Genomic DNA, 22,555 nt, shown 5'->3' on the forward strand with positions numbered 1-22,555 from the left:
GTTTTGGGTGAAAGCACTCTTGTTTGTACCAATCATCCATCAGATGGAGGAGCTGTGACCCCATTTATTTATTCCTGACACTGCCTGGAGGAAACAGGTTAAATTACCACAGCTTTGGGTTCTGAAAACCCTGGGTAAGAGTGATAATGGTTTGTGAGGATTTGTTAAAAGAAATATACAGAGTGGTCACCATAAAATTGTTGACATCTACTGTTCTAAGATAATTAGCATCTCTGTGGCGTTGCAGGTATTCCCTTTACTATCACTGATTATTTGCACGTGGTAAATGTTATGACTTGGCTAAATGCTGACAAAGAGGATTTATTATATTTGGCTAGAAGCGTGTACAAAATAAGGGTGTACAAAAGAGTAGGAATAGAATCACTTAGGATGGGACTATAACAGGGAGTAGCGAGGGGCAACAGGGTAAAGGAATTATAGAGACTGAATATCAGGTATCATTTTCTTAACAGCAAGATTTCCATTTTGTGGAATGCTCATCCAAAGGAGTGATAGGAGACCCATAATTTTAAAACTGTCACTGGATAGTAGAACATTTGAAAACATTCTGTAGGGAACAACCATGCCCAGCTTGGTCCCTAGTAATACAGACATAAATTATTACTGTTTAGGCCTTCATATTTACAAATATTATCTACACCTCACAACACCTCAGCGAAGCACACAAAGGAATGATTCCTATTTATGGCTGTGGAAGCTGATAGTTGAAAGAGGTTAAATGATTTGTCCAAGGCCTCAGAGGGAATCTGGATCAGACCTGAATTCAAGAATTCCGGGTGTCCAGACTGAACATGCAGATCACTAGAACATACCTCTCCCTTTCTATCTCATTATTCTTTTCATTCTTCTCTTCTTTTTCTTCTAATACAATAGGGCAATCTGTTGGAAATCAAGCTAAAAGAAGTCACTTCTTACACTAGGGCTGGGTAGATGAAAAACAATGAGGAGTTCTGGGGCACCTTAAAGACTAACAGATTTATTTGGGCATAATCTTTTGTGGGCAAAAAACCACTTCGTCAGCTGCATCTGACTAAGTGGGTCTTGGCCCATGAAAGCTTATGCCCATATAAATCTGTTACTCTTTAAGGTGCCACAGTCCTTGTTGTTTTTGCAGATGTAGACTAACATGGCTATTCTTGTGATAGGTAGAGAAAATGTCTCTGAACTTCACACAGCTGAGGGGGAAGAGGAAGCGTACAAGTAAAATGTGGGCAAGGCTCTTGAGGTATACACAGACCACACAGAAGTAAACAGTGCTAGAGATCTCATGAGAAAGCCTGCTTTTATGAGAGATTCTGTTTCAGAGCCAGATTAAGTATGGTTAAGATAAGCGTATAAACTTTCAATTAATTTATTTGAGGCTACAAACATTGCATAGCTTGATCAATACTAGTGTTAATGTAAAGGAAAACAAATGTCTAATTACCAGTATGGTGGCTTTAGTTTTCACTAGTTACCTTTCAGATGTGACTCTGATTCGTTCATCATTAGATGATTGTTGTTCATCTTCTTTTTCCTGAAAATATTCCTCAACACATTGCTCTTCAAATTCATACAATTTCTTCAGCTCTTCATCATTCAGAAATAATTCTGCATAAAATTGTAAGATGTATTAATTGAATTGCCCAAACTCCTATAATTTTACATCCAGTATAACTGGTGGGGATTTTCCAAAGAGCCTTTTTAGATATTTGGAGGGAGGGAGGGAGGGAAAGAATTAAAGGTTTGTTTCTGAAATCCTTGCTTGGGCACTTAAACAGGCAATCACCACTAAATCAAATTCCTGAGGGCAACTTACTCAGCCAATCTGATTGCTTCTTTACACAAGTCTTTTTTTACCTCTCTTTAGAAAGGGATGCCATCACATTCAGCAGATAAATCCAATGGATCTATTTTTTTTCCACTAACAAACTTAGGGTAAAGACTTCTCAAAAATTGCAATTATTTTTTAAAAAAGGATAAATAAATCAGAGAAATAAAGCCTCTTGGGAATGTTTCAAGTTATTTTCAGGAAGTGTCATATATACAATTCTTTTGTATCAGGGGGCATATATAACACAAATATAATTACCCACAAACATTTTCCCCATGAAAAATAAAAACCAGAACACATTAAAAATACTAAATGAATGCAAATGCCTGTTTATTACATCTGTTTTTTCTTCTTAATATCATGTTTAAAGTAATAGTTACAGAGCTCTTCCATCTTCAGAGAATAGTGATAGAAATGTAGCCGTGTTAGTCTGGGGTAGCTGAAGCAAGTGTCTATTCACAGACACTTTCCTTCCTTCCTCCCCCCCCCCCCGCAACCCCTCCTGTTCTGAAATGTGATTTGTCCTTTTCATATGTGTTCATTTTTTTTAATTGTATCCTTTGGTATATATGGTTGTGACTATTTTCTTCCACTATTTGATCTGAGGAAGTGGGTCTGGTCCACGAAAGCTCATCATCTAATAAACCATCTTGTTAGTCTTTAAAGTGCTACATTGTCCTGCATTTTGCTTCAGAGAATGTTACATATAATTCTCACAGTGCTCTTGTGAGATAGGTAAATAGGTTTTAAATATGGGAAAACTGAGGCACAGATATTGTCATACATGAGTTGTTTAAGTCCACAAAGTGTGTCAATGTCACAGATGAGATTAGAATCATAATCACTGTCTCCCCTCAATTTCTTTGTGTCTGACTTCCACATCCTATTCAGCACCTCCTACTGGGTGGCCTTCATTATAATTTGATCAATCTGGACTAAACAGATGCCAAGATAATAGGGCTTGCCACTTTAAAAAATGTTAAGGAAGATCATCAGCAGCAGTAGCCTCATATTCTGTAGGCACAGGAATCTTGAGGCCTCTATGAGTTTATTTGTTCGATTAAAGTGTTGTCACTTTACTGACTTCTACTAATACCTCCAGTAGCCAAGATGAATAACATGAATGGCCATTAGCACTGGATAAATGGCTGTGTTGTGTTTGAAATCGAATAAAGAGCTCTATTTAGAACAGAGAATCCTTCACATACTTAGTCCCCGGTCACGCTCATCCTGGTCCCCTTCTTGTTTCTTCTTACAGCGACAACAAAGGCGGATGATGATTATGTAGAGATGACTGAAGATGATCATAGGTGGAGGCAGGACAGGTCTATCATGGAATGTCATGATCAGCTGATATCGTTGGAATTTCCAAACTTGGTTAGATATGGACTTCACTTCAAAGAAGGTATTGCTGCAAGAGAGGTTATTGTATATTATTTTCCATTAGGCCCCTATGATCCTTTGCCATAAAAAAGCATATAATTAAAATACAAAAGGACATTAAATAGTAATTTGACACGAATTGCTGGGTGGTAGCCTATCATACCAACAGTTATGATAATACCTGGAGGCTCGAATTGGAAGAGACTGTTAGACTGCTCATTAAGTTAAACTGATAATTGATCTATGTTTTTGACTGATAGAACAGCAGCACACTCCTCCCTGGAAGCAGGTTCTCAAACATATTTGATAAGGACCCCCCCTCTTTGTGCCTGTAGTAGTTTACCTGCCCTCCCCACCTCCCAACTCTGAATGCAGAGCAGAGAGCAGTGGCTGCTGGCTGGGTGCCCAGCTCTGAACGCAGTGCAATGCCTGCAGCAGCACAGAAGTAAGGGTGCTGATGTAACAGTTGATATTCGTCAATATCACTTTTCATAGCAGATTTAATGCCCCATTGCCACTTTTACTCAGCCAGAGCTTTAAAAAAAGTACAGCCCAGTCCACAGATTGCGCTTCCCTTGACACTCTCCCTTGCTTCCCTTGAGAGGTCCAGTCCATAGTTTGAAAACCTCTATTTCAGAATATTTGTCCAGGGATAGAAAGATTTTCTGCAATCACAGAGAAAAATAAGCTCTATAAAAATATAAATCACTGAACTCTTATTTTGGAGCGTGGTTATAAACAAAGTGTTGCTAATAGCACTGTGTAGTGCTCAGTGTCAAGGAGTATTAAATGTATGAAAGGCATTTTGTATAATAAAACTCAGAAGCATCACATGGTTTTATTTTAATGCCCTGACTAGCTTGACCTAAATAGTAGACTTTCCCCCAAATCAATCACAAAATATCCTTAATTCAAGCTTCAATTTATACAAGCTTCTCAACTTCAGAACACAACACAGATCCTTTTAAAGAGCTGTTCTTTAGAAGCCAAATAGTTTCATTTTTACTATCAAAGTCAGGTGTGTTGTTAAAATAATATTTTGGAGGTAGAAGGGTACAAAAAGGGACTAGAAGGTGAAACTAACAACTCCCTTATATCAGCTGAAAATAAGTGATGAAATTATGAGTGTGATGTGATACTTTTCAAGCTATTTTAGTGTCTCCAAATACTCGATTCTTATGAAACCACCCTCAATTATATAAGAACCCCCCTTTTCAAAGATATTCTGCCCACTTCTTTTCTGACTTGCTGTGTTTTAAACTACTTACATGCTGTTTCATGCAAGTAACTAAAACATGAGAATAGGTAGATTTATATAACTATTGATACAACTGGCCAATTTGGCTTAATTCTTCTGTCTTCATTGCAAGAGTTCTCTGGCTGAACGTTACTGTCTGTCATCACACTGCTGACAGGAATTAACAGCATGCCCTACTTCCTAAATTGCCGATTCTTTGGTATTTTTAACCAATAATAGCTGCCATTGTAATAGTTTTTTTCCAGCTATGTGACTGGCATTTTAGTTCTTTAAAATTCATGATCTCTTAAGCTACCCAACCTCCTCCCTACATATGCTTTGTGAAGTATACATTCCTGGGCACGACACGTAAACTAGGTTTCATGTCCAGCAAAATGCTATCTACCTACGCCTGCAAGCACTATAAGGGAGCCCCTGAATCAGAGAGCCCTAGGAATGTAGCAGCCAGAGTGGAGCCAGGAGTCTTCTAGCAGTCTGGGATGACCCCAGAGCAGTGGGCCCTGGAGTGGCAGCACCAACTCCCTTGGTCTTGAAGCTGAGGGGGTCGCTGTGGAGCCATGAGCCCTGCCAGAGGAGGAGGGGGGTAGAGGAGCCCCGCTGCCTGGAGGGGAGCCCTCTGCAGACAGACCCTGGGAGAGCCCGGAGTTCATCAGCAAAGGGGTGGAACTGACCTCCCTTGGTCTGGCAAACTCCCTCATTTGGGACCAGTCAGGTCGTGAGGGTGCTAGACCAGGGATGTCCAACCAGTAGTAGATGTACACCATGCTCCCAACCTTCTGATCCTTGCTATGCAAATGTGCTGCATAATCCATTGAATCTCTCCATACTCAGCACTTTCCCACAAAATGAAACCTCACCAGTTAGGCTTTATTCATAGCACCCTTCTTGGATATGGCTGGAGGACTTGGCCCAGAGAACAGCACAGAGAAACAAATTGCTTTCGTCAGGAGAAACAACAAAGGATGTCACTGTTAATTAAATGGCAAGCTGTGCTAGCCAGACACTCTAATACACATCCTTGCAAGTTCTGGTGAATTTGTGACAAGCTCTCTTCAGCTTTTCCCATTGTATTCATTTAGTTGGTATATAGAGGCCCAAAGAGTCACAGACATTAATGAGACCCTGTCACTGTCAGTAAATAGCAAGGCTCAGGATTTGATATTCACAAACTTCAACCAGCTTGGTACCACTGCAGTCACACTATTAACAATCCTTTTAACCCTTTATTAAAAGATGCAGATAAAGAAGGAAAAACAGTTCAAGAATTTGAAATGTAAAGTATTAAATAAGGCAAATTCACAAATCACTATCTATTTGCAAACCTATTGTGTAATTTGGTCCTGTTTTCACAGGCCTTTCACCTTAGTATTAAGAAATTAAGAAAGAGAAGTTAACATTCATAGAGTTAAGTACTTACTTGAAGACAGCAATCAGAAGGTTTACCAGTAGAATGTTTGCTACCAAAAGGTAACAAGCCATGATAGCAGGAGTGAGCCAGGCCCCAGGTATGCATGGAGGGAGACGTTTACCATCCTCATCATAAAGATTATCCCCACAAGGAGCTAAAGAGACAATTGAAGGTTTACTTTTCAGGGTTTGCTTGACATTGAAAACACTGATCATATTTGTATAAAGATTAGATCTGCATAAAATTTGCTAGGACAAATATATACATTGAGAGTTTATTTCTAAATGGAGTTTCTGGGCCAAATTCAGCTGCCAGTTACACCATGTAAATGCAAAGTAACATCCCCTCATAGGCCAGGTTTACTCTAGGGAAGTGAAGGACTAGTCAACTAGTTGACTATCCAATAAGCAAGTGCTTATTGGATAGTTGACAGGGTAGTCAACTAGTCACTTCCCCTGCCCCTTGCTGCCTCTATCAGAAAGAGGCAGCAAGGAGGGAGAGATGAGGGGATACTTCAAAGTGGCAGCACCGTGTGTAGCCTGGGGCCACACCCCGAGCTCCACGTGGCACTGCTGCTTTGAAATACTGCGTGCACCCCTGGGCCAGCTGGGGTGCCCCAGGCTACACACAGCATTTCAAAGCGGCAGTGCTGCATGGAGCCTGGGATCAGCTGGGGATTCCCCCACTGACCCTGGGCTCCATGCAGTTCTGCCGCTTTGAAACACCACATGGAGCTGACACTGGGTGCCCCATGGCATTTCAAAGTGGCAGTGTTGTATGGAGCCTGGGGAGGAATTCCCAGCTGACTCCAGGCTCCATGTGGCACTGCTGCTTTGAAACGCTGCGTGCAACCTGATGCCACGATCCCTGCAGTGTTTCAAAGAGGCAGCGCTGCATGTAGCCCGGGGTCAGTAGGAGAGTCCCCAGCTGACCCTAGGCTCCACACGGTGCTTCCACTTTGAAATGCTGTGGGGAGCACGGGGCCAGTAGGGGACTAGGACTGCTGCTACACTTCAAAGGCCGAGGCACCCTATTGACTAACTGAATAGTCAATGCAAATTGCATTGACTATTCAATTAGTCAATTATTTGAAATTTAACATCCCTTGTCTACACTGGACCTGGAAGGTCGGTTTAAGGTATGCAACTCCAGCTACGGAAAATGTGTAGCTGGAGTCAGCTTACCTGAAGCCGAGCCATGGTGGCATCCACACTGCGGGAGGCTGACAGGAGAAAATACTCCCATTGGCTTCCCTTACTCATAAAAGGAGGAGTACTGGATGCCAGCGGGAGCTGGCCTCAATCATTTGATTTACAGGTATATACTAGACCCAGTAAATTGAACGCTAGATTGACCTCCGGAGTATTGATCTTCTGGTAAGTCTAGATGTGCCCTTAGGCTGTGTCTACACTGCACCCCTTTTCTGGAAAAGGGATACAGATGAGACAAGTCGGAATTGTAAATGCAGCGGGGATTTAAATTTTCCCCGCTCCATTTGCATGAACGTGGCTGCCACTTATTTCTGGCTCGGGGCTTTGCTGAAAAAAGCACCAGTCTAGACAGGGATCTTTCGGAAAATAAAGCCTTTTCCGAAAGGTCCCTTATTCCTGATTAAGAGGAATAAGGGACCTTTCGGAAAAGGCTTTATTTTCCGAAAGATCCCATCTAGACTGGCATTTTTTTCCGGCAAAGCCCCGAGCTGGAAAAAAGCAGCAGCCATGTTCATGCAAATGGAGCGGGGAAAATTTAAATCCCTGCTGCATTTGCAATTCCGACTTGTCTCATCTGCATCCCTTTTCCAGAAAAGGGGTGCAGTGTAGACACAGCCATAGTGAATAGTTATTCCAGATTTTCAATGCTGATAACGGAGATTAGAATTTAGCTCTTAGGACATTTGGATTTTTTTCCCGATAGCAATATTGAATTTAGGAAGAGATCTTATAAGTCTAAGCACATGTAAACCTTTTAATGCTAAAATAGAAAAAGAACCCTAAAAAGCAGAGCATGTAGCCCATATGGGAAAATCTGAAGTTGCCAGAGGGTGAAGAAAGCAGGGCTAGATACACCCTATGGCTACGTCTACACTGGCATGATTTTCCGAAAATGCTTTTAATGGAAAAGTTTTCTATTAAAAGCATTTTCGGAAAAGCGCGTCTAGATTGGCAGGATGCTTTTCCGCAAAAGCACTTTTTACGGAAAAGCGTCCCTGGCCAATATAGATGCGCTTTTCCGCAAAAAAGCCCCGATCACCATTTTAGCCATAGGGGGAATTTTTGCGGAAAACAGCACTGTGCTGTCTACACTGGCCCTCTTGCGCAAATGATTTGCGAAAGAGAGCTTTTGCCCGAATGGGAGCAGCACAGTATTTCCGCAAGAACACTGACGATCTTACATGAGATCGTCAGTGTTCTTGCGGAAATTCAAGCGGCCAGTGTAGACAGCTGGCAAGTTTTTCTGCAAAAGCAGATGATTTTGCGGAAAAACTTGACAGTCTAGACACAGCCATATTGTGTTCAATGGTGCAGGGTCATTCATCAGTGAGATTTAAAACCATACAGGGACAAACAAGGCAAAAAAAAAAATGAAAGAAAGAAAGAAAGGCAAATAAGTGAGAAGATACCTATAAAGGGGGCAAGCAGGAGTTCTGGAAGTCATGGCTTTTTAAGATGTCTCCAGGCAGGCACTCCAAGTCACTTATTGCTTTTGAAAATATTGGCCCGTGAACCATGTTTGAAAAGTAAAGCCTCATTTATATGGGTACAGCTAGACTACATCTGTTTGTCGGAAAAAGCTACGCAAAACGCTCTCTGCATTTTACGTAGCTCTTTCCAATACTTTTGTTGGAAGAGGCTTTTCTGACATTCGGTCCATCTATACTGGGCCAAATGTTGGGAAAAAACCCTCTTTCAAAAGCCCACTTCTTCCTAGCAGAACGAGGAATACAAGGTCTTCCGAAAGAGCGCGTTTGCTCTTCCATAAAAAAAAGCAGAAGAGCAAACGCATTCCCTGGACGTGGTGGAGTTTTACAGGATACCTCCGGTATCCCAACTCCCCGAACCCCCGCAGTGTAGCTGTACCCAAAAATAGGGTAATGGGCTCTATTGGGGTGTGATTTCTAAAAGTGCCCCAAAATGCTGTACATTAATTAATCTCTATAGACCCTGCTAGTGTGCATCAAAGATTCCCCCTGCTGTGTTTTTAACTGTTTGAACCAGTACTACATTCAAATGCACTAGTGCAGCGGTTTTCAACCTTTTTTGCTCATGACTCAGTTGAAGAAAATTGTTGATGCCCAACATAATTTGACTATAGTGTGGGCTCCAGAGTGGGGCTGAGGCTGAGAGCTGTGGGTGTTGGAGGGGCCTCCGGCTTTGGGGGTGTCAGGATTGTGGCAGGAGGGGCTTACTTTGAATGGCTCTTGGTCATCAGTCAGTGGTACAGCAGGGTGCTAAGGCAGCCTCCTGCCTCTCCTAGCGCTGCAAACCATGCTGTACCCCAGAAGTAGCCAGGAGTAGGTCCTCAGTCAATGGGAGGGCGGAGCTAGTGCTCAAAGCAGGAGCAGTGCATGAATCCCTGTGTGCTCTCCTGCCCCCACCTAGGAGCTGGGTCTGTGGCCAGCTGCTTCTGGGGCCCAGTGCAGTTTGCAGTGCCAGGAGAGGGAGGTAGCCTGCCTTAGCACCCCATTGGTCTCCTGATCACGCTGCAGCAATGAGACTAGAGCCTCTGGCTATGTCTAGACTGCAGGATTCTTTTGGAAGAAGCTTTTCCAGAAGAGATCTTCCTGAAAACTTCTTCCAAAAGAGAACATCCACACTGCCAAAGCATATCGAAAAAGCGATCTGCTTTTCTGAAAGATAGTATCCACACTGAATGGATGCTATCTCGCATTTAAACAGTGATTACTATGGACGGAGTGGCCATCAGGGCACCTGTGCTTTTTCCTCTTTCCTCTTCTTCTGAAAGAACTCCCTGTTCCCTGTCTACACATGCCTTTTTCCAAAGGAGCTCTTTGGAAAACGGCTTCTTCCTCATAGAAAGAGGATTACCAATGCCGGAAAAACCCCTCTGTTCTTTCGAGAGAACGTGATTGCAGTTTTTTTGGAAAAACAGCCATTTAAAAAAAAAACCTCTATAGTGTAGACATACCTTGATATTCCATGACCCAGTACTGGGTTGTGCCCCATAGTTTGAAAACCACTGCACTAGTGCTTGCCAGCAGGTCTACACAAATCAATCAATGTGCAACAAGTTGGTACAATTTAGAAATCACACCCCTGTAGAGTGCATTACCTCACCACTTAGAGAAGCCCTAAGTTTGCTCTTACTTTTAAATATAGTTCCAGTTAATTTGGTTTCAAATGTGGGGCTTGATCCTGCAAACACTTACCATTAGTAGAATGGTTCACAGTGGCAAGTACCCTCCCACTGAAATGTTACAATAGATACTACGCCCAGCAGTAACTTTTTGCAAGATTTGGTTTACAAGCATAAATGGAACCAATTTATTTACAGGTGTTTACAAAAAACAAACTTTCTCAACCTCTTTTGAAGGCAATTTTTAAAGTGATTTGAAATCAGCATGGTGCTGTTTATACTTTCCAAAAACCATGAATTTATACCTAGTTTAGCCAGAACCATATTTAAGGAAAGATAAGATTTGGTTTCCAGATAGGGCACCAAGTTATACACTAGTTCTGTATTTCTGGTGATCATGTGGAAACTGGAAATGGAAAGTCAAGTTCATCTAAAAACACAGATTGCCCTACTAGGTTATAGATGTTAATGCAGAATTTTGGTAATTAAAGAAAATTAAATTTTCTGTATGGCACATCTCATCTAATATAATTAAAAAAAGAATTGCTGTGGTAGTAACTCAATAAAACAAGCACCAATGTTAGCCCTGGATTGCAAATCAATAAAGTAGTACTCAATCAGTTTTTTTATTTAAAAAATCCTCTGCTTCTTTGATACCTGAAATCAGTTCAGTAGTATAACTAATCTGACACCTGAATGCCATCATAACTCTATAATTAAAATACCAATATCCAGGTAAGAAAAAGACTAATGAATGAATATTGCTAAATGAGATAATCAACTCCCCACATAGACTTACGATTAATTTCCATGGCATAGACTACACAGCAAGTCGAAAGCAAAAAAAGGAAAGAAAACAACAGAATAGTAGGGTGGAAAAAGAAAAATGACTGACAATACAGTAGATGTTTTGCTGCCATGAAAAGATAAGCAACTTAGATATAGGAACAGTGGAGTCATATGGTTAGAAATAATGGCTTTATTAGAGTACATTCTGCAATTTCCTATTGACTTTGTCTTTCTCAAATGCTACATATGGCAGCACATTTTTATGACAATAAAAATAAATCACAAAATGCTGCTGGCAGATGATCATTTAAATATACAAGATATTTCAGTAAACACAATTGACAGTCATCACAAACATAAAACAACACAAAGTTACCATGCAAACGTAATCTTTCAGCTATTATGGAAACGAATTTCCTCCTGTTTCCTGGAAGCAGTCCTGGCATTGACTTTGCTGGCTGCTTCCTTTCCTATTATATTCTATATTAAAATGATCAAGAGCTCTGATATTGATATATTGCTGAAGTATTTAATATAATCAAATCTACTTTAATTATCATTCTGGGCACTGGTGTACCTGTCAAAATCTTTCACAGAGTTACCCTATTTATAGGTCCTCCTGCTCCTTATGAACTTGATCCTGCTAAGTATCAGAAGTATTTCTGATTTTGTGCTCATATGGCTCTTTTAAATTGGAACATTGGAGTCAATTTCCTCCTTAGGACAAAATCCTGGCTCCACTGAAGTCAATGGTGAAACTTCCTTTGACTACAATGACACAGGGTTTTATTTTTGAAACAGAGTTGGGACAAAGGAAATCAGTAAACCAATAGATTTTACTGAACTGAATGGAAAATTGATGATACCTTTTCATAAATAAATCATTCACACCTCAGGGTGCTAGCAAAAGGAGCTCATAGTATCTGACATATTGGTTGGATTGGATTGCTTACTGTAGTCATACAGTCAGGTGAATTGTGAAGGGGAACTTACTTACAGTTGTAGAAAGATTAGACTGAAATCTATAGTTTTTGAACGCAGAATGGTTTTAAGAAAGTAGGAACCTATGGGATTGTCTACACAGGAAAATTATACCCATTTAAGGTAAATGTGTGACTCTTAAACTGATATAATATAATTGGTATAACTCACCATATGCATATTCTTATTTCAGTGTAAAAGTGCTTTTTTTTTTGTCCGATTTTGCTTGTATCACTTAGGAACTGGTTTAAACTAAGCAGAGTCATACCACTCTTATTCTGAAATAAGGATTCACATGGAGAGTTTCAGAAGAGTAATTACATTGGTTTAGTTATACTTGTATAACTGGAAAAATCTCTTGTGTATATAAGCTTTGTATGACCTAGCCTGAAAGATTGGGGTTCCCCAGAAAACCTTTCAACTAGAATTGTCCCACAGTAGGAGTCTATGGAATGTAGTTTACAATTGAAAACAGATCAGAACTGGGACAGTGCACATTAAGCTGAGGTGCAGAGAACAATGTGGCTACGTCTACACTGGCACCCTTTTCCAGAAATGCTTAAAACGGAACAGTTTTCCGTTATAAGTATTTCTGGAAAAAGCACGTCTACATTGGCAGGATGCTTTTCCGGAAAAGCGTCCGTGGCCAATGTAGACGTGCTTTTCCGGAAAAAAGCCCCAATCGTCATTTTCGCGATCAGGGCTTTTTTGCGGAAAAGACTACTGTGTTGTCTACACTGGCCCTTTTCCGGAACAGTTTTTCTGGAAAAGGACTTTTGCCTGAATGGGAGCAGCATAGTTTTTCTGGAAAACCAAGCGGCTAGTGTAGACAGCTGGCAAGTTATTCCAGAAAAGCGGCTGCTTTTCCGAAATAAGTGGCCCAGTGTAGACACAGCCTGTATGTTTTGGTTGACTTTTAAGAAAACAAACATGACCGAATAGGAATTCGCTGTTGCTTTTAATGTGTTCAAGGTGAACGGGAATCTGTGTACATATAGTGAACCACATAGACTCTAGGAATATACTCAATCTGTGGCCTACTATTTCCTTCCAACGTGAGAATCAACCCATCTAAGACAAAGCCCAACTCATCCAGACTACTTAGAAGCTGGGAAAGCCCATAATATGTAACTGGGTTAACCCAATTATTTCCAAGAACAATTTCACATGTTGTAAATTACACTAATATAATAATTTATGAGGAAAGGGTGTCCTATCTAAACAAAACATCACTACAACAATGTAACTGCAGGACCAGATTAATGGCACGACCCCTATAGCCATGTTCTCCCTCCCATGTGACAGGGAGTTATGGTCACTAATGATTAAACCATAGAAACCTGAGCATAACTGGACAAAAACAGAATGTAAACAATTACAAAATAATGTAGAATGTAAGTATCTGATTAAAACACAATCAAACGAATTTAGAGTTAAGGCAGAAAGTCTATGGCAAATTAAGTTCACTTGACTGATATATCGAGGTTAGCCTATATATTGCCAAAGAGTGGCTGATCTTACTAAAGGTTACATTTTGTCTTCAGACAGAGGTGCAAGGTGATCATAATGAGTTCAAGGTGGCCAAATAAGGCTGTGACCCTATCAGAGTGGAGAGGATGGAGATATGATATATTTGGGAATAGTGCTCTCCCTTTTCTCTTTGATGGATTTTACTCCCTACTCCTACTTAACTCTATTTATCGTGATCAGAAACGAACTTGAATGGCATTATTGCACTAGATTACATCATTCTTAACGTCAGTATGATGCTGAGCCATGAAATCAGAGCAAAGGGTCACTTTGGTAATATTACATTTTGTAAGCTGTCCAGACAGGATTTTCACTTATTTTTTATTACAAATAAGGTGCCACAGGACTCCTCATTGTTTTTGCAATACAAACTTACACGGCCACTCCTCTGAGACTGATCACCTAATCTATTGTAGGAACATGTGTTTTAAACTTGGTAGTGATTGGGGGTTTGGAACAGGTCCCATATGAGGAGAAGCTAAAGCGACTGGGACTTTTAAGTTTGGAAAAGAGGAGACTGAAGGGGGATATGACAGAGGTCTATAAAATCATGAGTGGTGTGGAGAGGGTGAATAAAGAAAAAATATTAATTAGTTCCCATAATATAAGGACTAGAGGACACCAAATTAAATTAATGGGTAGCAGGTTTAAAACTAAAAGCAAAAGTTCTTCTTCACACAGAGCATAGTCAACCTGTGGAACTCCTTGCCAGAGGAGGCTGTGAGGGCTAGAACTATAACAGAGTTTAAAGAGAAGCTAGATAATTTCATGGAGGTTAGGTCCATAAAAGGCTATTAGCCAGGGGGTAGGAATGGTGTCCCTGGCCTCTGTTTCGCTTTATCATTGTCTTTGGTCCACCCCCTTTGGGGCACCTAGTGCTGGCCACTGTCAGCAGACAGGCTACTGGGCTAGATGGACCTTTGGTCTGACCCGGTACTTATGTTCTTATGTAGCGACCAGTATGCAGGGAGATGTGACCATGACCACCCTGCCCTTCATATATTACTACAGGGAGAGGGTGATGAACCAACTAGGTTCAGGAGTAACTCAAGGACAGGCCTGCTGATGGGGAAGGTCAGGAGGGCAGTTGTCCCAGGGCCTGGTGATGCAAAGGGGCACAGGAGAGTGGCTGGAGCCCTGGGCCCTTAAAATCACTGCCCAAGTGCGGCGCAGCTCTGAGGGCACAGAGGGCTTGTTGCCCTGGCCCCATCCCTTCTGCCGGAGGCTCTGCTCCTTCAGGGAGCATGGAGCCTGGCCTCCCTTCCCACCTAGCCTAGTGGCCCACGGAGGCTGTCAGCTCCCCTGCAGAAGGATTCTCTCTTCTTCAGCCATCTGAGGAAGTGGAGCATCATAAAAGTGATATTCTTAACCTCCAAGAAGGGGGAGTGTTTCAGACTGCATCACTCTCCACAGTAGCTGAATTAGAATATGTGCTGACAGGCAGAGGGTTTCAACTCGTACTCTGGTAGGAAGGAGGAAGTGATGCGTGGAAGTCTGGAATCTGCAACAAAAGCAACCAAAGACAAACACACTAATTCCAAATTAAAAACAGTCATTTTCATTAATTTGGATCTGATCATCTGCCTCAGAAACAGGAAACAGAATCTTACTATGAATTCTACTCTTACGGTCTATCTGGTCTGCAAACACCTCTCCATAGATCATCCAGTAGGGCATATAGAAGATGTTGCGGGCTAGTCTCCAAGACGGTTCCTCATCTGGGTGCAGGATAGCTTGGCGGGCTACTCCAAAACTCATCAGAACCACAAGCATGATGACCACAAAATACAGCATGTCAACCATCTGGACAGAGGCACCACACAAATATTTGTTATATTCAGAAGATTCATACAAGAAATAACATGCCTATTTGAGTGTGTAGAAAAAAATACCAAGAATGATTCATGAGACTAAAAATAATTCCCCATACTAGTTGTTCCCCAGTTATTATACTGCTCCAAATACTGCTCATGAGCTGAAAACATATCAAGTGTAGGGAAACAGCACCCAAAATCTAGTTAAACAGGTAATATGTTTTTCAACTAAAAAGACTATCAAACTATCTGGCTTTACAGACCAGTTTCTCTCTGCACCAGGGACGCTTTATCTTACTCTGCCGACAGATCTTGCCTCAACCTAGCAGAACTGGACACAGTGTTAACTGTTAGATTAAAAGCATTCATGTGCCTGGCAATCTCCTGCTGTTATAATGGGCAGAAGTCAGTTCAAATCAGAGCAGCCTTCAGGGCCCCAGGATCCGGGGTGTGTAAAGGTGGCTTAAAGTCACCTTTGCAGCACCTCTCCTGAGAAAGATTGCACACTCCTCAGTCCCAGTGGAAGTTTAGGGCATATGTCCTTTTCTATGCCTTATATGGTATGGTGTACATTTATGGTGCCATGGAAATGTATAACAATAACAACAGCAGAAAATAAATAATGTACTTATTTTCAGAAAAAGAAAGCAGAGTGAGTATCTTCATGTAAGTGCTGGACCAGTGACAAGAGTATATATTTGAACTCTTTCTAGCCATGCTTTCCCTGAACACACAGGGAGTGACTTATTGTTGGACAGTGGCTCTTGTTAAAATTCTGCCACTGACTTGAAGGGAAAGATGTGATGCTTCTCTGCTGCCAGGTTGGTGCTTGCCCTCTCCCCATGCCGGCACAAACACTTCCAAAGCACAATATTTTGGACGTTGGAATGCACCATATTGCACCAGGTGAACAGTATTTTCATCTCTAAGTGCTAAAAGAAGGGCCTCATTCCGCTCAAGTTGAATGCTCCTCTGTATCATGAATATACTCAATATATTTACTAGGCTCAAAAGGCAAGACATAGGCTTCAGCAAAGTTCACATTAGCTGAAGTCTGTGTTGAAGTATATTCATCTACTTGGGAAATCAAGTGGACTTCCCCAGAGCTGCTCACCTCCTCCTCGTGAGTATGTGTGTCCACGTATGCTGGGTTTATTACAGGCTCAGAAGGATAATTTTACGGGAGCCTATTCTTACAGTATTGGCAGCACAAATTAGTTCCATTAACTCAGGGGTGGGCAATAATTTTTGCACGGGGACCACTTACTGAATTTTGATACTGGTCAGAGGCTGGCTCCACTCCCTTACCCCCAGGAAGTGGCAGGGTCTGAGGTGGAGGGAGTTGTCTGTGGCCTGAGACTTTGAAGTAAAATCAGAGCAAAGTGGGGCTCATGGCCCCACCGCTACTGCTACTTAAAGGGCTTGTGGCCCTGGCCTCTGCCCTTGCCAGAGTAGTGCTGCGACCAGGATTCATGAGCCATTTAAATAGGATCCTGCTGCCTGAGCCACTTCCTGGAAATTCAGTGGCACGGGCAGCAGGATAAATAAAAAAAGGCCAGATGCAGTCCACAAGCTGGATTAAAGTGTTAGGTGGGCCGGATTCTGCCTCTGGGCCACATCTTGCCCAATTCTGCATTAACTGGAAGGGGGTTTAACACTCTGCTTTGATAGAGGGAAGCCAGTTTGGCACTGGTATTATGAGCCACAAGCCCCAGGCAACCACTACAGGCAGTCCCCGGGTTACGTACAAGATAGGGACTGTAGGTTTGTTCTTAAGTTGAATCTGTATGTAAGTCGGAACTGGCGTCCAGATTCAGCCGCTGCTGAAACTGATCAGTTTCAACAGCGGCTGAATCTGGACGCCAGTTCTGACTTACATACAGATTTAACTTAAGAACCCCAGGCATCCCCAAGTCAGCTGCTGCTGAAACTGATCAGCGGCTGATTCCAGGAAGCCCAGGGTAGGGCCTTCCTGTAGTCAGCCACTGGTCAGTTTCAGCAGCGGCTGACTTGGGGACGTCTGGGGCAGAGCAGCTGGGGTGCTGCTGGGTTGGTCCAGTAGCGCCGCTCCTCGGCGCTACTGGACCAACCCAGCAGCACCCCAGCTGCTCTGCCCCAGGCGTCCTGATTCAGCCGCTGCTGAAACTGACCAGCAGTGGCTGAATCAGGACGCCTGGGGCAGAGCAGCTGGGGTGCTGCCGGGTTGGTCCAGTAGTGCCCAGAGCGGCGCTACGGGACCAACCGGCAGCACCCCAGCTGCTGTACCACAGGCGTTCGGAGCAAAGCCGCGGAGCACGGGGGCAGCGGGACAGCCCAGATGCATCTGGGCTGTCCTCTGCCCGCGTGTTCCGTGGCTTTGCTCCCCGTTCCCCTGGTCTGCAGACCAGGGAGACGGGGAGCAAAGCAGAGAAAAGCCAAGGAGCATGCGGGCAGCGACAGTCCAGACGTGTCTGGGCTGTCTGCTGCCCGCGTGCTCCGCTGCTTTGCTTCCTCTCCCTGGTCTGCTGGAGACCAGGGAGACAGGCCCCGTCCGTAACTGCGGATCCGACATAAGTCGGATCCGCGTAACTTGGGGACTGCCTGTACTCTAAGTGAAGGTAATGGGAGTTGAAGATCCTGAAAGGGCGTCTGAGCTTATAAATGTGAAGTTCTACTTTTCTGAAGGGAAATACCCTAAAATATCTTCTAGCGGCCCAAATGGCTCACTCAGAGTCACATTGAGATTAAGTAAACTATTCAGAAGAGATTGAACAGGACAGGTATTTGGATGGTAAGGATACAGGGTATCGTAATAATTTAAGGAAAATTCTCTCCCTTGAAATAAGGTTGTTATTAGTGTATCCAAATTCTCTGTGGGAGAATGTAATTCATGGGTCAAGATTAAGAGCCCCTTCTGCAGCTCTTATTGATAGACCAAATCAGGTGAGCAACAGTTACTGGAATCTAGAACAAGAAATTATTTTACTTTCCCAAATCTGTTTTCCTATATAGTTTTAGTTGTATCCATAAAGCAAGCGTCTAGCTATAGAGGTACTAACCATTTTCCCAATCATCATGACATAGGGTCCCAAATATTTGTTCACACCAAAGATATCCAGTACTCTAATGTACCAGAAAATGATATCCACACAGTAGATTACTCTTCCATAGCCCATGTAAGGCTGGTTCTGTAGACGAAGAATTGCTCCAATTATAAATACTAAAATAGCCACCATATCGGTGATATTCCAGTATTCCTGCAGCCAGACTTTCACTTTCTGGCTCAGCTTGCCAGGCTCTGACATCAGAATCTGAAAGCAAAGGGAAAGAAATCCTGAAGAAAATCTGTGGAGTTCATTTTTAAAATAATGGTGGTGCTACAGAGGGCAGTCTGATCGGATATAATGGGTTTCATCAATATTTCTTACATGACGAGCAGGATTTGTCCCTGCAGCAGCACACATTGCTGCTTACAGACGTCATTTAATTTTTTTTTAATTTTGACCCAACTTTTGTTTAATTGTGGAATTTCATAATTTTCACTTAATGTACCAGGTGTGACCCATTAACTTTTTGTCCACACATAAGTCCAAATCAAAATTCTACTAGGTGTTTATTTTTGGAACATGGTAGGTTGAAGGGGAATCAGACTGGGAGGGAACTACAGTGGGGTGAGTTGATTTGGCAGTGGGGTTTTTGTGTCATGCTACTAATCTGTCAGAGCGAAGATGATATGGAATTAAATACTACCACTTATTTACATATAAATGTCTTTCTCCCACCCATACTCTTCATTATTCACAGTAACTGATGAATGGAACATATACTAATTGTACATAATAGGAGACTGTTTTTGGGTTGTATCCTCATGCCCCCCCAGGGAAATACATGTAAGAAGAAATGGGCAGGGAATTCAGGAAACTGTAAAACTGATCTAATGGAATTTTTGATTGATATTTTTGCTCAGGCAGAAGAGGTTCTGAGAGCCTTGGAGTGGGCAATAGTTGAAGTCCCCTGTCAAAGATATGGATTTGAGGAGGTGCAGGGAAGGGAATTTCCTGCTTTATGCAAGGTTTGCCACCTGTCTACACTATTTCTCTAGTCTCCCTTTACCATTTGCTTACAAATGGCAAATTCTTCCCCGTGATTCTGTAAAATAGCCGTTGTTGGTGTGATTGGCATTACCTCTCTTACTTTCTCTAATGCCAGAGTCACAATATAGGAGATGACAATCCATTCCTGGAGGGAGGGCCAGCGGTCCATCCGTACCAAGATTATATAATTGAATAACATTAAGTAAGCCAAGTATGAGATCTAGAAAAAAAAACAAAAACCTTTTATGTGCATGGACTCTAGGCATTAGCGTGCAGGACTCTTACACGGTAGCCTTTTTGTACAAGGCAACACAAACAGCATTTAGTTCAGGGATGGGCAACCTTTTTTGGGCTGGGGGCTGCTGACCCACAGAAAAGAAAAATCAGTCCGGGGCCACAAAAAAATGAACCAACCAAATAAAAAAAAACCCAAACCAAAACCCGCTCCCTGACGTGGCCCCGACTGAGAAGGAGAAAGACACTCTCCATGTTCCCCTCACACACCAGAGCCTAGGGGGTACTGTTTATTGTTCTCTTTGTTTTAAGACGATAGAGGAATGTGCCTGTGAACAAACCTGTCTGGGAGTTGCCACCCGTCATTTCTATGGACCTGAAATCAGGATTTAATCTATTTACTGCAAAATGACACTTGAGCCATAACACCTGTTTAATAGCATACATGTAAACCTGAGCCGTGGGCAGAGATTTATGTAATCTTTTAGATTATTGGCTTACTGTGCTCATTACATCTTGCTGTTAGAACCTATCCAGGAGCTCCGGAACTCCCACCCTATAGTATTCCATTGTTTGGCAGTCTCACTGAGCCTAACAGTAAAGTGACCCTCCGCCAGCGCTGTGTGTAATAAACCCTCATACTTGACTCTACACGGTGTCGAACTTCTGTTTTCATGGGGGAAATAATGGCCACCGGCATCCCAAGTTGGAAATCCAGAATGAGTGGAAACTTTTGAACTTTTTGGTATTAAAAAAAAAATAGATACAATAAAGGAGCATAGAACATGGAAAACAATTTTAAAAGATTTTATCAGTATCTCTTTAAGTTTTAATGGGATTTGGAACATCTGTAATGAAAATTGTGTTATATGGTCAGGTGTGATGATGCTAGGAGCAGTGTAAATTCATAAGGGAAACAGATACTAAGGCCAACGTTTATTTTGTTTATGCCTGTTCTTTTAATTGTATATCAAGATGCTTTCCCATTATTTTATTTTAAATTAATATAATGTAATAAATTGTTAACAATCAGAAGTTATGAAGACATACCGTATAAAACCAGAACTTTACAATAGGTGCATTATAAAATTCATAAATCTTTTTTCCAATTGGAAGGCTCCGTTGCTTTTTGTTTCCATTCTCTTCATCTCCTTTTCGGGAGCCTGTATCAGCATTTGCATCCTGTAAGGAGGAAATGGGCAGCTTTCACCAATATAATGTCACCTATGGGAGAGTCTTTCACTTGTGATGCTCAATCATTTGCCGGCTACAGAATGCTTCTTTCTAAGCAAAACGACTTCACTCTTCCGTTACCCAGTTCCACTGCTCTTTGAAAAAAACAAGGTCAAGTAAATTGGCATACCTCTACTGACCCCAGTACTGCTACATCAATTTAGAATAGCTGGCAATCTGGCCCACAAACTCTTAATACTCTTAGAAACAGGGATTTTTGTTTCTACGTTGGCTGGTGGCCTGGCAATTTTGCAGATTTCAATTTGAAGTGGCCAATGGCATAACTGTAGAAAATTCTGAACCTTTTCATAAAGCATAGTACCAACCACATTTTCCTCTTCTTTTTCTTTGCCATCTTCATTTTCTCTTGATGTCTGATAGGAAAAATCATCAGATGTGCGAAACTCTAGGAACAGGATGGTGGGTGGTAAGAGAATCCCCATTATAACCTGTACAAGAAGAGATATATCAGTACAATGCATCATTGACCACTAGATTTGTTTAAACAAAATTATTTCTTTTGTTGCAGTCATCTCTCACGAATATTCAACATGTAGGAAGCTACTGAAGTAATTAGCATTTACAAAGCACCAGCATTACACATGGCACTGTAGAGAGATTTACGGTATAATATGGAGCTTTCATGTCTGTAAATACATAACAATAAAACACCTCAGAAGGTAAAAAGTGTTGCAGAACAGAGTTTAACAGCTAAATTCAGTGGAACAATAAGCAGCAGGAGAATGAAGGGAGCAAGTTAACAGTGACATTCAGATGAGAAACAGATGGGATAGCTTTTGAAGCCTGAGAGATGGAAAGGAAGAAGGCATGTAAAAAGAGCTGGAACAGAAGATAAAAGAAGAAGTGAGGAGAGGGAATGACAATAGATGGTTTGGGGGTTGTACAGGTAAGGGGGATAGAACTGGAAGGTTGGGGAAGGTTGAATTTTGCAACGAAGAGGAAGGAAAGTCAGTGAACAGATTTAAGACTGGAGAGATGTGATCTGAAAGACAGGAAAGGCTCTCTGGATCAATAGATCTGAGTCAAGGTTTTGACTAATTTAAGTAGGAAAGTGGAAAGTCAGAGAGTTAAAGATGAGATAGGAACAGAGAATGGACCAGGATATTGGCAGGAGAAGAAAGAAAACAGATGGATTTGGTAGATGTTATGTTGAGAAGCATCAACCCGATTTGGGGATAATTTGGAGATGAGAATATGAGAGATGGATTAGAGATGACACCAAGGTGGCAGGCCCACATGTGGAAGGCAGTTATGACACAATATGATAAGAGAAGGATTTCACCTAATCATAGCCCAAAAAATCAGACATTTTCCTCCTCACTAGCAACTGCAAAACATTCCAAACAGTAATGGATTTGAATGTAGTAATCCTTTTACAAAAGAATTTCAAAACCCAATTACAAGGAGAGAGAGCTGAACTGGAATTCATTTGCAAATTCAACACTATCAATTTAGGATTGAATAAGGATCTCAACTGGTAAATTACAAAGGTAATTTCCCCTCTCTGGATATTCATATCTCCATCCCAAATGCGGTGAATAACCCATTTCTGCCCTGACTTGATTAGTTTCATTAACACAAGCAATTTCTTCCTTATATATACTCCTGCTTCTGTAATTTCCACTCCAATGCATCTGATGAAGTGGGGTTTACCCACAAAAGTTTATGCCCTAATAAATCTGC

General features: G+C 41.8%; 1 protein-coding gene and 1 long non-coding RNA gene across 6 annotated transcripts in view; one reads left to right on the forward strand and one right to left on the reverse strand.

Moving 5' to 3' along the window:
* LOC106732939 (uncharacterized) overlaps nt 1–22,555 on the forward strand; it is a 66,157-nt gene that overhangs the window by 19,030 nt on the left and 24,572 nt on the right. For both annotated transcript variants that reach the window (XR_012895864.2, XR_012895865.2), the window contains exon 3: nt 3,093–3,239. This is a non-coding gene — a long non-coding RNA (uncharacterized LOC106732939). The remainder of the gene's footprint in view (nt 1–3,092; nt 3,240–22,555) is intronic.
* The window catches only part of TRPM1 (transient receptor potential cation channel subfamily M member 1), an 81,778-nt gene that overhangs the window by 8,576 nt on the left and 50,647 nt on the right, over nt 1–22,555 (reverse strand). For 3 of the 4 annotated variants that reach the window (XM_075897710.2, XM_075897709.2, XM_075897708.2), the window contains 8 exons: nt 21,178–21,300; nt 20,669–20,800; nt 19,476–19,604; nt 18,350–18,601; nt 15,108–15,300; nt 5,893–6,037; nt 3,043–3,245; nt 1,479–1,611 (listed from right to left, as the gene is read on the reverse strand). In XM_075897710.2, coding sequence (XP_075753825.1) covers nt 1,479–1,611; nt 3,043–3,245; nt 5,893–6,037; nt 15,108–15,300; nt 18,350–18,601; nt 19,476–19,604; nt 20,669–20,800; nt 21,178–21,300 — 1,310 coding nt within the window. The remainder of the gene's footprint in view (nt 1–1,478; nt 1,612–3,042; nt 3,246–5,892; nt 6,038–15,107; nt 15,301–18,349; nt 18,602–19,475; nt 19,605–20,668; nt 20,801–21,177; nt 21,301–22,555) is intronic. The other variant, XM_089781885.1, reaches the window with a different exon arrangement.

The sequence above is a fragment of the Pelodiscus sinensis genome, chromosome 14 (assembly GCF_052426305.1).
Source record: "Pelodiscus sinensis isolate ZL-2025 chromosome 14, ASM5242630v1, whole genome shotgun sequence".
Lineage (NCBI taxonomy): Eukaryota > Metazoa > Chordata > Testudines > Trionychidae > Pelodiscus > Pelodiscus sinensis.